At 39.9% G+C, this 13423-nt stretch overlaps 2 protein-coding genes across 2 annotated transcripts in view; both read left to right on the top strand.

The window, feature by feature from the left end:
• LOC128373273 (ankyrin repeat domain-containing protein 1-like) overlaps positions 1-3835 on the top strand; it is a 9698-nt gene extending 5863 nt beyond the window's left edge. Inside the window, 7 exon segments of the mRNA XM_053333562.1 lie at positions 387-515; positions 811-918; positions 1327-1425; positions 1539-1637; positions 2720-2818; positions 3052-3150; positions 3740-3835. Of these exon segments, the coding sequence (XP_053189537.1) occupies positions 387-515; positions 811-918; positions 1327-1425; positions 1539-1637; positions 2720-2818; positions 3052-3150; positions 3740-3835 (729 nt within the window).
• A 4189-nt stretch (positions 3836-8024) lies between these two features.
• LOC128373274 (high-affinity choline transporter 1-like) lies at positions 8025-12847 on the top strand. The gene is made up of 8 exons (XM_053333563.1): positions 8025-8208; positions 8409-8525; positions 8947-9102; positions 9218-9366; positions 10153-10296; positions 11291-11444; positions 12011-12228; positions 12326-12847. The coding sequence occupies exons 1-8, from the start codon at positions 8025-8027 to the stop codon at positions 12845-12847; spliced, it is 1644 nt and encodes a 547-aa protein (XP_053189538.1).
• The last annotated feature ends 576 nt before the right edge of the window (positions 12848-13423 follow it).

Genomic DNA, 13423 nt, shown 5'->3' on the forward strand with positions numbered 1-13423 from the left:
AAAAAAAATCTGAATTTAGAAAAAAACTAAACTAAAAAGGCCGATTTCCCTTCAGTTACTCTCTACTTTTCTCTTTTTTAACTGTGCATACATGTAAATGATTTATTTAAAATACTAATAATTAAAACCTCAACAATGATGGCATTGACATATAAAACATATACAACATTACAACAGTTTTTTTATCCCTTATAATCGTAATATATCTTTAAAAAAAATGGATTTTAAACCTCATAGCAAGGGTATTATTATTATTAATTTAAGCAAATGTTTCATTTTATTCAATGAGCACTTTTATTAAGATGATGAGTTCCTTCTTTTTGCCATTGATATCATTATTTATTATTTTATTGAACCCCTATGTCTCTGCGTCTCTGTCCCATCAGACTGATAAAAGTGGCAGGCTGAAGCTGGAAACCGTCGACGACCTGTTCAACATCCTGCAGCTGAGGAAGAGGAGGAGAGAGAGGAAGGCTCCCATCCGCAAGAGAAAACAGCCAGAGCCTGAGATTGTGGTGAGATTAAACTCATTTAACCAGAATTGTATCACTGACATGAGACGCTTAAAGGAAATATTTACCTAAGATTAATTAAAATGTGCTCTTATTTTGAAAGTCATTTTTTGCTTGGATGCGCCATCTAGTGGCGGTTAGAGGAAATGCAGCTTCAGAAACAAAACGGATTTTATTGGATTCATACTGAAAGTTTCATAAGATGTGTTGTGATGATTTGTATTTAAACTTTATGCAGAAAGACAGATATGGATGTCATGTTTTATTTATTTATTTATTTATTTTTGTCTACTTACAGCCAGAGTATGTGTGTGAGAAGCTGTTTCTGACAGCAGCCATGGAGAACAAGATGCCAGTGGTGGAGAAGTATCTGTCTGACGGAGGAAACCCCAACGCTGCCGACCACGTGAGTGTTTAAAACATGTCTCATTACAAAATCTCATTACTTTCATTAAAAAATACATAAACTTTATATTATTAGTATAATTTAGAGCAATATTTAGTTGCATCAAGCTGTTTTATATTTAAGAATCCCAATTTGTCACTTATAAGCAGTATATAAACATTTAATGGAGGCAAGTGCTTTACATAAAAATCAACACATGGCAAAATAAAAAGACATTTACATACAATTAAAAGTGTTGAATTTGAAAATTAAGCTAAAATAGAGTAAAACCTATAAGACAGGTAGCCTACATAAAAATAAAAGAAATGCTAAATAATGAGGGTTAAAGTGTCACCAAATAAACCTTATGTTTTGCTATCTTGTTTCTGTTTTGCTTTTAATAATATATGTTTTCCATATTGTGTCCAGTTCCAGAGAACAGCGCTGCACAAAGCCTCGTTCAAAGGACACGTGGATGTGATGAAGAGGCTGCTGGAGGCCGGAGCCGTCATAGAGAAAAAAGACAAGGTGAGAAGTTTTCATCATCTTTTTATTTGCTCTCCGTTTCTCTCCATCCCCCTCTTTTCCTTTTCTCTATCTGTTGCACATGCAGCGGTCTAACAGTTGGATGTGTGTTTCAGCTGGAGGCCACAGCGGTCCACTGGGCCTGCAGAGGAGGCAGTCTACCGGCTCTGCAGCTCCTCCTCGACCAGGGAGCCAAATACACCTCCAGAGATAAGGTTAGTCCACAGTCTGAACCTGGAAACTGGGTTTAAGCTTCCTGTCGTCCTCCCGGGTCAAATTGACCCCGTCTGCTTTGACTGTTCCTTCCTTTCCTTCCTTCCTTCCTTCTTTCCTCACTCACTCCTCTCTTTTTTTCCTCCCCCTACCTTCTTCACTTCCTTCTTTCCTCTGTCCTTCTTTCCTTCCTTCCTCTTTTCCTTTCTCTCTCCCTCCCTCCTTCTTTCTTTCCTCCGTCCTTCCTTCTTTCCTCCCTTCCTTTCCTCTCTTCCTTCCTTCCTTCCTCGTGTCCTTCCTTCCTTGCCCCCTCCCTCCTTTCCTTCCTTCCTCCCTCCCTTCCCTCCTCCCTCTCTTCCTTCTTTCCTCACTCACTCTTTCTCTCTTTCTTTCCTGCTTTCCTTCGTCCCTCATTTCCTTCCTCCCTCCTTTCCTTCCTTCCTCCCTCGCTTCCTTTCTTCCTTCCTCCCCTCCACCCTCCTTTCCTTCCTCCCTCCCTCCCTTCCTTCCTTGACTCGAGGACATCAGGAGGGTTAAAACAGCCACCTCTGCTGCATAGAGCTCCTATCCTCCCTGTATGTGTGGAGCTTTTCACTTTGGCGCCATCTGGTGGTCATTCTAAAGAACTACACCAGTGTAATGTTTGATTCTTTAACCTTCCTGTCGTCCTCCCGGGTTCCGTCCTTCCTTCCTTCTTTCCTGACTTCTCTCTTTCTTTCCTCCCCCCTACCTTCACCCCTTCCTTCTTTCCTCCCTCCCTCCTACCTTCCTTCCTTTCCTTTCCTTCCTCCCTCCCTCCTTTCCTCCCTTCCTCCTACCTTCCTTCCTTTCCTTTCCTTCCTCCCTCCCTTCTTTCCTCCCTCCCTCCTACCTTCCTTCCTTTCCTTTCCTTCCTCCCTCCCTCCTTTCCTCCCTTCCTCCTTTCCTTCCTCCTTTCCTTCCTTCTTTCCTTCCTTCCTCCTTTCCTTCCTTCTTCCTCCCTTCCTTCCTTGACTCGAGGACAACAGGAGGGTTAATGTTTTAGTGACATTATAAATATTTTTCTTGCATTAATCGAGACATTTTGCTTTTGTTTCCTCCCCAGTTGCGCAGCACTCCTCTCCATGTGGCCGTGAGGACAGGACACCACGAGTGTGCTGAGCATCTCATTCACTGTGGAGCGGACGTCAACGCCAAAGACAGAGTAAGGACCGAGACATCTGCAGCTGGTCTACATTAAATCTCCTGCAGAAGGATTTAAAGCTAATTCAGTCACTGCAGCGTTTACGGCCTGAGGCTAACAGCAGCAAAATGTGGTGCTGCAGACTTGTGTTATCTATATATGTTAAATTACAATGGTCCAAACTAAATATGCTGAAATGATTCCAGATGAGCTTTACGTATATACTAAATGTCTGTTTTTCTCGCTGACTGCAGGACGGAGACACACCCATGCACGATGCTGTGAGAATAAACAGATTCAAGATGATCAAGCTGCTGATGATGTACGGGGCCAGTCTCAAAACTAAGAACTGTGTAAGTACAGAGCAACACCTCAGAGAGATATTCAATACTGTTTTTAGAAAATAAAGCTTTCGGGGGGGGGGGCATTTATTGGCAGAAATGTTGAAACGCGCCATTATTCAGTACTTTTACTTTCGATAATTTCAGTCAATTTTGCAGAAAATAAGACGACTTTGTACGACTCTACTTTAACAGTGTAGTTTTATATAATATTGCGGTTGTGGCTGAGGTGGTAGAGCAGGTCCTCCAGTCTGTACATTTAAAGTGTTCTTGGCCAAGATACTGAACCTCAAACTGCTTCTAAAGGCAGTGCCATTGACAAGTGAATACATGCATATGAATGCAGTAAATACCTGCTATCAGCATATGAATGTGTGTGTGAATGGGTGAATGAGGCTTGTAGTGTAAAAGTGCTTTGAGTGGTCAGAGTGGTGGTCCATATATTATTAATTTTACTTAAGAATCTGCTTCCACTTCTTCCAATATTGACGCTTACAGTACCAAGCTTACCTCAGACTCTTGTTATCTATTGTTAATGAGTCTGAAGAGCTCCAACACAGTTTTTTTTGATTGTGTGTTTTTTTTCTTTTCTCTTGTGCAGGATGGAAAAACTCCAATGGAGACACTGAATTCATGGCAGAGCGGAGCCAAGAGCCTCCTGTGTAACTTCAGCCAGTAGAAACCTGCAGGAATTTGACATAAAAGGTCCTGCCTGATGTTTGGTTGGGCATGACTGTACATTTCAATTCCATACTGAAGAAGCACACAAGTCTTTTTTTTTTTTTTAATTATTATTATCTCTATTTATCTAGAGAGGTTTTCCTTAGCATTTACACTCTCTGTCAGTGAACTTTGCATGACTTTTAAACCGTCTAATATGCGTCGACAGATAATGAGCCCCTTAGGGGAAACCTGCTCAGCCGGAGTGTTTGGTTGTGTTGGAGAGCATTGGCAGGGTTACATTTACTCAAACATAAATTGTACACGGGATAAAAAACCTTCTCCCGTTGTGACATTTATAAAAAAAACAGCAGGGATGTGAGCTTCTGATCAAAAATGTGAAATCTAATCAGGATGTTGTTAATAATGTGATTATTAGCACTGGTAGATTCATTGATCGCCAATATTGCTGGACAATGTCTCGGCTGACAACGTGAAGATGTGTTTTTCTTTCCTCTCTCTTTTACTTAATTTATTTTAAGCTGAGTTGAAGTCAGCAAGAAGATGACTTATTTATTGATTAATGATGACTGTACGCAATAGGTTTTGATTTATTTCAGTACAATTTACTTAATAACTGAGTTACTAGTTGAGTTATACTGTAGCTGGTTTAAAGATTTGTATAAACTTAGTATGTATTGATTTTTATTCACTGACATGACATGACGGCTCTGTGTGAGAGTGTTTTGTTGTACTTAAACATTCAGAGAAGTTTAACCAAGTTTTTTGGTCTTATGATGAGAGAAAGGATAAAGTAAGTTTTTTTTGGATCAAGTCGAGAAGAATCTCTCCACTTCTGCTTTTAACACTTTTTAGATTCAAGCTAATATCTAATATATAGACTAGGGGTTTACCTAGCCTCTAAAATGGACAACAGTATTAAACTTAAGTTGCTTAATAACACGAGTTTGCAGGTTTAATCTTTAGACTAAAATTCGACTTTTTCCCCAGTTTCATCTACTAGAGTTCAATTTGAGCACCAGGGGTCTAAACAGCTTTTTCAATTCATCACATCTGTGTAACAAAAAGAGCTTCAACTAGCCTCCAACAGAGGAGGAGATATTTTGGGGATAGTGTGAGAGAGGTGGAGCTGAAACTGTTGGTTCAGAGAATGTTTTGACAAGTAGTGTTGATGTGGATACAACAGATATATATATATGAATGATATATGAATGGTTATGAGATTCCTTTTTTATTGTTAAAAGATGTATGTAAATGTTGCCTTGTATTTATGGATTGACTGAATAAAACAGATTTTGAATGTAAGCTGAGGAGTTCCTTCACAAAATCAAAATTTTAAATCCTGTTTTTATAGTTTTTATAGTGACATAAAGAGAAAAAACAGCCTTTTTCACAGCCAGTTTCTTGTGTTGTTCACATATGATTCAAGCAATATTATTTTATTGTTGTTTTGTCAACATTTCTATTTTTTTTCTTCAGCCTTTAGCTAAAAGAGTTTCTCATAAACCCCAGACCATCACAGATTAAATGTCAAAGCTTTTCAGCAAGTTTAAGGGTCGCAGTGAGTTCAGACATCTGCAATAACAGCAAGACAGAGAGAAGACCAAAAGCCAAATGTTTTTATACAGCAGAGAATACAGCTAAAAAGTACAAAGAAGTGGCCTGTTTCAGACAAAGGCTGAACTAAGCGGCTGCATAAAGGACCAGTAGAAGATAAATAAGGAGTTTTTAACAGGAAATCATGCAAAGATATTCCAGTAGAGACTCAGAATATTAATATAGAGCTAGAAATGTAAAGAATATGTCCCCTTCAAACTGTCAGTTTTAACTAATGGATTGTGCTGAAGGAAATTGTCTGAGAGGGATTTTCTTGGTACATTCTTGTTAATTGTAACCATGAGGGATTCAAGATGCAATCACAGGTCTCTGAAGTCTCTGACGCCTTGCACTTTGTACTGTCACCATCCAACAACAGCTGCCTCCATACTAACAGCATTCAAACATAGACTAGAAATAATCTTGTCGCACAACATGATGTCACATGTCACTGTCGCTTTCAGCCAAGTCTTCATTCCATACTGGTGACACCGAAAGATTCATGAGACTAAACGTACTGACAGAAATGACCACATATTAGATGTGACATAGATGCTGCAGATGAAAAGTCACATGATGTTAATTCCCACTGGGGAACAAGAGTGCACTTGTACAAGAATACTAAATGTAGAGGTTACTCATAGCTCCCCAGCCAGCATGTCCATGTGGGCCCCATAAGGGTTAAATTTAGGCTGCAAATATTGGTCCCAAGTGGGTTTGTCCGCAGTTTCCATGGTAGTCCCACCTATGTTTGCCTGTATGGGCTTCAAGTGGGTTCTGACTGGTTTTTAGGTGGGGCCCACCTGGGTGAGACCATGTGTTTGCCCATTTGGGATCTCTGTGGAATCAGAATGGACCTTAAATGCGGCCACTTTGGCCAACCCAAATGGGTTTCACATATGGGGCCCATGTTTCTGAAACCATACAATTTGCCCTGTTTATGCCCATGCCTGCTTAGCCCACTTACATCTCTTATGGGGCTCATACAGTCACACATGTGGGACCTGCAAAATTTGCCCAGTTCAAGCCCATGCCCACTCAGTACCCACGTAGCCCGCATTTATCCCATGTGGGGCCCACATGGACATGCTGGCTGGGTCATTGCCCCACTGTATCTCAGAAACTCAGGCAGTTATCCTGTGCAGGAATAGAGAATTCCTTGAAATAGTCCATAAATGGCTGCCACACATTATAAAATTTCTTAGTACAGCCCTGAGAGAAGTATCTCAATTTCTATTTTTAAATAGGCCAGTACTTCTTCAAGCCAGCGTTTATGTGTTGGAGCCTTAGGGCTTCTCCAATTAAGAAGAATTAATTTCCTGGCAAGGAGTGTGACAAAAGCAACCACATATGCTTGATTTGTTGAAAGTGTAATCCCTTCAGGTGAGGCACCAAATATTGCCAACTTGAAGTTTTAACATGATCTGGCTGGCAATGTGATATTAAAATGTGATATTAAAATGCATCTTTAACATATTTCTTTAACCCTTTAAGACTGGATGCGATGTGAGCCATGTACCACCTTGGACTTTGAGGTCGGGGCTGGTGGGGTACGTCAGACTTTCCAAGTTGGATATCTGACTTCAGGGGGTGTTTATCCTGACTTTGGACCAATAGATAACTTTCATTTGGACTATTCCAACAAACTGAAGAACACCTATGACTTTACTCAGAGGGAGTAGGTAACCTATCCCTAACCTATTTACAGACAGTTACAGATTTTCATTAGGTCTTATGTTTTTTATTCTTATGTCTCCTTAATAGGCTGGAGGAGCTTCTAGCATGGGCCCATACGAAAATCAAGCCTGCAAAGTCCTGCAGCATTTCGATCTGGAAAGCGGCCAGGAGTGATAACACCCTCTTTACAGTGGATGATAAAAGAATCCTTCTTTTGGTGGAAGAGCCTCAGTAGGCTTTACACGGCTGACGTCTCTGATAAGAACATGGCCACAGCTGTAACAACTCAATTTGTGAGCGCCTTGCACAAGATTGACCAATGCTTCCTGCCAGGGAATTTTAAGAAGGTCTGGTGTTACCACTTCACGTCATACCAATGCCTGATGTGGCCTTTGAAACGGGATAACATCATCTTGACAACAGACTGAAATTGGAATCAAAGGCCAACAACCATACCCCCAAATAAAAATGAAAGACTCACTAAAACAAATGAATAGTAAACCAAGAAAAGAGTAGTCTACTGAATTAATTTTACTTGTGTCCCTTAAGCCTTCCTGTTCAACTGACATTTGATAGCCTAATGGGTGTACACACACACACACACACACACACACACACACACAAACACACACAAACAAGCCAGCAACCTAAAGCAAATGACATAAAACAAACCCCTGGGGGAAGTAAACTAGGTAAAAGTTGGCCAGTAGCTGACAGTGGTGGACCGACAGAAGAAATCTTCGCTCTCCCTCGTAGCCAGAGAACCTACCCAACTTTATCCTGGTCACCTGGAGCAGCCTAAGCACTTTCTGGGAATATTAATGTATTGAAGGTGTGGCAGGTTTCTCTTCACCTTCTGGAAAGCCTGTGATAATAACACTGTGATAAGTTCAGACAGACTTAAGCTTGTGAGGAGGTCTATTGAGTCAATCATGGCTGTAAACATCCCAGGATTGATTGCAATGGTATTTTTCTACCTGCTGGTCCTTGGAACTGGCATCTGGGCTTCATTCAAGTCCAAAAAGGAACAGAAAAAGAGTGCAGCTACCAGAATGGACATGGCTCTGCTGGGGAACCGAAGCCTTAACATGCTGGTGGGGATCTGTACTATGACAGGTGAGTTTGTAGGCATTGTCCTGTGGAATTCAGACATTTCCTTCATGATGATGAAAAGAGTTTAATCTTATTTTAAATATTTCAACCAGTTTATTTCAACGAGTTTGTCTTTGCCAACCAGCCGAAAAAGTTTAACCATTGTCTGTTTTGAGTATGTTGTCTGTTTGTCTTTTATTTACATGTCTTTATTTATTCTCTAGCTACATGTATCGGTGGAGGTTTCATTGTTGGCTCATGTGAGCTGGTGTACACGCCCTCTTTTGGAGTAATCTGGGGCATCATTCTGTTTTCTGCATATGGAGTGTCTTTCATTTTGGGTAAGAGCTAAAGAACTTATAATATGTGACAACTGCATTTCTTACAAGACAATTAACAATGAGACACTTTTTGAGACATTGCACCAATGCAGAGTAACAATACAATAAGAAGAATCCACTTTCAACCAAATTCAGCTAATGTATGTAAGTTCAGATGAACATCGGTGTTGTATAGCTCCACTGTCAGGTCAAAATTTAGGTTTTGAGACAGAACAAATGTAAGCAGCACAGGCTATTTGAGACTAATGCTTATGAAACCATTCATAAAACCAATACAATATGTGTAATATAAAATGAGAACTCAAACATCATTTGTTTCTTCAGGGCATGAAACCTGTCTTATATTCAGTTTATCTCTTGAGTGTATTTTGCATGTTTACCCTTGTCATGCCTGTTCTGCATGTTATATTTTATTTTCAAGGTGGTTTGCTATTTGCAAAGCCAATGAGAGACCAGAAATATGTGACCATGTTGGACCCTTTTCATATCAAGTATGGAAAAACAGTTACAGCCCTTCAGGCCCTGTCTTCACTTACAGTTGATGTTACCTGGTTTCCTGCAACACTGATGGGTTTAGGTACAGTAAATGTGGTCTTTCACAAAGTTTTCAGTGTACAATACATAATGCAATAGATGTGTATATTACTCATTATAAAGTTAAAGTTAAATCTATTTTTACTTTGCTTTAATAGGTGTAACTATGAGTGTGATTTTGGATTTGCCCTATACTGTGTGTATCTGGATCTCTGCTGCTGTGGTTATCATCTACACACTACTGGGAGGTCTCTACTCTGTGGCCTACACAGATGTTATACAGCTCCTCCTCATATTCATCAGCTTGGTGAGTTTGTTTTGTTAGCTTGAATAGACAACACATTTGGGATTCGTCATTGGGCAAAAAAATTAAAAAAATTCTTGACTAGTTTTCTTCTTTTGTCAGACTCTGACTTGCGCACTTGTTACATAATTACTTTAACTGAGAAATGTATATATCTACATATCTTTATGTATCGATGCATCCATTATCTACTACCAAACATTTTAAAAATAATTGGACAGATTGCATTTGTTGTATACTCAGGTTTAAAGACTTAAAATGCAAGATCCCGCATGCAGTGGTGGAAACAAATTTACTCAAGTACTGTACAGTCTTGAGGTACTTGATCTTTACTTGAGCATTTACATCTGATGCTACTTTAAGATTTGACACAATGAATAATATATTAAGCTTTTAAAAAGATGAAAGCAGTGGTTTCCAGCCTTTTTGTCTTTTGACGTCTTACAAAAAGCAGTGTAGTCGGGCTCACATTTCAAATGTCTATGAGTTGTTAACAGCTCCACCAAATAGTGATTTTTCCCTCTAAACTTTTCACATGCTTTCATTTCAATAAATGTTCAACCTTATAATACCTATGTACTCTGTACGATTTTTCATGGAGGACTTCGACATTGCTATATTGGTACTTTTACTTAAGAAAAGGATCAGAGTTCTTATTCTACCACTGTGTGTGTTACTCTCACTGGTTTATAACAGTAAATGAATTCAGTCTTGTTCATGTTTCCCCAGAAAATGAAGTTTCAACCTGATGATTTCTTGTGTTTATGATTTACATTTTGGTCTCTGTAGTGGATCTGTGTTCCCTTTGTCCTGATGAGCCCCTACTCCTTAGACATTACTCAGACGGCCCTGAACAACACCTTACACGCTCCCTGGTTGGGTAAACTAGAACCACACATGATTTGGAGGGCGATCGATTATTTCTTAGTTATGGTAAGTTGATGAACACTTGTTTTTCTTTTTCAAATGCATTTTATTGACCCTTCCTTAACCTCTGACTCTCATAATTACTGTAGCTTAAACTCTGGTATGAAACACACTATTTGCGATTAATGGTGTTAACAGTCACAGATTCACTGTGCAAAATGTTACCTTTTGTAACACTGATGTGTTCCTGGCCAAATGTCAGCTCATATTTCAGTTTGGTACAATAAAAAAAATGCTGATTGAGATTTCATATTCCCCTTCAATATAAGCCTGTTTGGATGCTTACTATAGAAAAACATACCTGTGTAAAATTAACACAGAGGTTGGATTTATGTTTTAGTTTGATTTTTGTTACTGCATGGTAAAATTCAACTTGTTACTTGTTATCAAACCCATTGACAAGTTTCAGCTGCATGGTAACGAGTTAATTATTAGAATCAGGTGTGTTAGAGTGGGGAGATACCTAAAACATGCAGGGCATGTAGCTCTCCATAAGCAGGGTTGGAGACCACTGATCTAGAGGATGTTAGCACATGTTAGATGAGTAAAGAATAACCTTCTTTGGACATGTAGTAAATCTTAACGGTCTAGTCAGGGGCTAAATAATCCCTGCCAGGAAGAAAACCTTCAGAATTGAGTAGCATTACACAGTGTTTCACTTGATCTCTTTGACAGAGCTTCAATAAATGTTTCAGCACAAGAAATCCAGATCAACTGAAACCATCTTCAGTTAGGAGTTAACCAGTTTTCAATATTTTTGTTCACAGAACTGATATAGTAGCATCCATGATCAGCTCCCCCAGTGCATATCTGACTCTGAACCAGACCTGCCATGCCTAGATACAGTTGCTTATGAAAGTGATAAAAAAAAAAACAAGTTTACATCACAAAAAAATCACCAAAATCTAAGACACATAGAGGCCATTATTCTAAATTGCTGTTGTCTAAAAGTTTTGAATTCAGCACACAGATGCTTCAAATATAACTGTTTCTATTGAAGGGATGCGGCGTCCTGGGATATCAAGCCTACCACCAGAGAACCTTGTCTGCTTCTTCATCAGCGGCAGCTCAGACCTCATCTTTTGCAGCTGCTTTCTTCATGTTTGTATTTGGGACTCCGTCTTTACTGATTGGGGCAGTGGCAGCATCCACAGGTCATACACTTTCAAATGTGCATATTGTAATATACACACAAGAATTTACGGTATAACTGTATATGACATTGATGGTCAAAAAATTCAAAGTACATTTTTCTTCTTGCAAAACATTGGGATTCAAAATGTGTTCTGCACTTATTGATGTCTAAAACTTGCCACTGTCCATCAACTTGTATGATTTTTTCAAAAATAATGATAAGGAAAAGCTGCATGTAAAATTGTGATGGCTAAACATACTCTGGGTTTCTGGACATGTAGTAAATCTTAAGGGTCTAGTAATCCCTGCCAGGAAGAAAACTTTCAGAATTGAGTAGCATTACACAGTATTTCACTTGCTCTCTTTGACAGAGCTTCAATAAATGGGTAGAGATTGAAATGTTTCACTATTTTCTAAAAAACAATCAATTTATCAGGAAAACGATTTAAAAAATAATTGTTAGTTCCAGCCCTAGTGATGATATTGTTCATAACTAATTCTGTCTAGGCGTTTTTGTTTTAAAATAATTAATTCGGTTTTCATGATCTCTCTGATCTTTTTTCTCTGTCTTGATGTTGTCCTTCAGATTGGAACCTGACTTCCTATGGTTCTCCATCTCCATATGAACGGGGGGAAGCAGCTCAAATCCTGCCCATCGCCCTGCAACACCTCACTCCATCCTATGTCTCCATCTTTGGTATTGGAGCCATTGCTGCTGCCGTTATGTCCTCAGCTGACTCTGCTTTACTGTCTGCAGCCACTATTTTCACCTCAAACATCTACAAAAACATCCTGCGACCTCAGGTTTGCTACTGAAGAGACACATTTTGAAATATGAAAGAGAAAGTAATATGAACAGCATTGATGACATGATTCTCCTTTCTACTTGACATTTATTTAGGCATCCCAGAGGGAAATCCAGTGGGTGTTGCGTGTCGCTGTAGTGGTAGTAGGCTTGGTTGGTATGTCACTCACCAGCTTGAAAAAAAGCATTATAGTGGTCTGGTTTATTAGCACAGAGGTGGCCTACGTCTTAATCTTCCCTCAGCTCATCTGTGTCCTGTACTTCAACATCTGCAACAGTTATGGAGCTATTATGGGCTGGGTGATTGGCTTGGTCATTAGACTGCTGAGTGGAGATCCAAGACTGGGACTACCAGTAATCCTCCACTTCCCTGGATGCACTCTTGAGGACGGCGTTTATGTCCAGTACTCTCCAGTTAAGACCATCTCCATGTTGTCTTCCATGGCTGCCATCTTGTTCTTCTCCTACCTGGCTTCTCTGCTCTTCAACAAAGGTCTGCTACCAGAGAAGTTGGACGTGTTCAAAGTGAAAGTCCAGCGCTCACCACAGCCACCAACGGCATCACTGGCAGAGCTTGATGAAGATGTCTCAGAGCCAATGATTAGCACCACGTGTTAGGTGCAACACTTAATTATCATTATTACAACTAGCTGACTGTTGTTGTACCAACTTATAGTTCCAGCAAGTTGTGTTTACATTTCAGTCTATGTATGAATCAAATCAGGATAATAAACATATGGCCAGTGGGTCCAATCGGGCCTACTGGATCATCTATTTATTACTTTTTTAAATTGAGCTCCGTTCTCTGCCTTCACTCCATTCTTTGCCAGATAGTCAGTTGCGTGGTATTATGCTCTGGCTTCTCGTTGCCTGTTTCTGTCATTCTAACGTGTCATTCTCTGCTAGCCAGCTATGAGTCATCCACTGCTCCCTGGTTTCCTGAACTCCGCTCTGCTTCGGGCTCCAGCTAGACTCACCTATTTCCTGTTGACTCTACGGATCCGAGAACCTCCACTCAGTATTGCCACTGGACTAAAGGAAAGACACTCACCTTTCTGGCTCCAGCTGCTCCTGTCACCTGAGAAACACCACCCTTGATCTCCACACTTAGTGACCAGACTCCTGGATCTTCCTGCTCCCCCCTGAACCCTGAATCTACCTGCCTCGATCATTCTGTTGGTCCAATAAAACTGT

Source organism: Scomber japonicus, chromosome 14 (assembly GCF_027409825.1).
Source record: "Scomber japonicus isolate fScoJap1 chromosome 14, fScoJap1.pri, whole genome shotgun sequence".
NCBI classification, from domain to species: Eukaryota; Metazoa; Chordata; class Actinopteri; order Scombriformes; family Scombridae; genus Scomber; species Scomber japonicus.

Excerpts from the sequence above, each read along its gene's own strand:
- LOC128373274 (XM_053333563.1), top strand. The coding sequence starts at position 8,025 with ATGGCTGTAAACATCCCAGGATTGATTGCAATGGTATTTTTCTACCTG. Across the intron at positions 10,297-11,290 it reads TCGATTATTTCTTAGTTATG|GGATGCGGCGTCCTGGGATA; the intron begins GTAAGTTGATGA and ends TTTCTATTGAAG. Across the intron at positions 11,445-12,010 it reads GGCAGTGGCAGCATCCACAG|ATTGGAACCTGACTTCCTAT; the intron begins GTCATACACTTT and ends GTTGTCCTTCAG.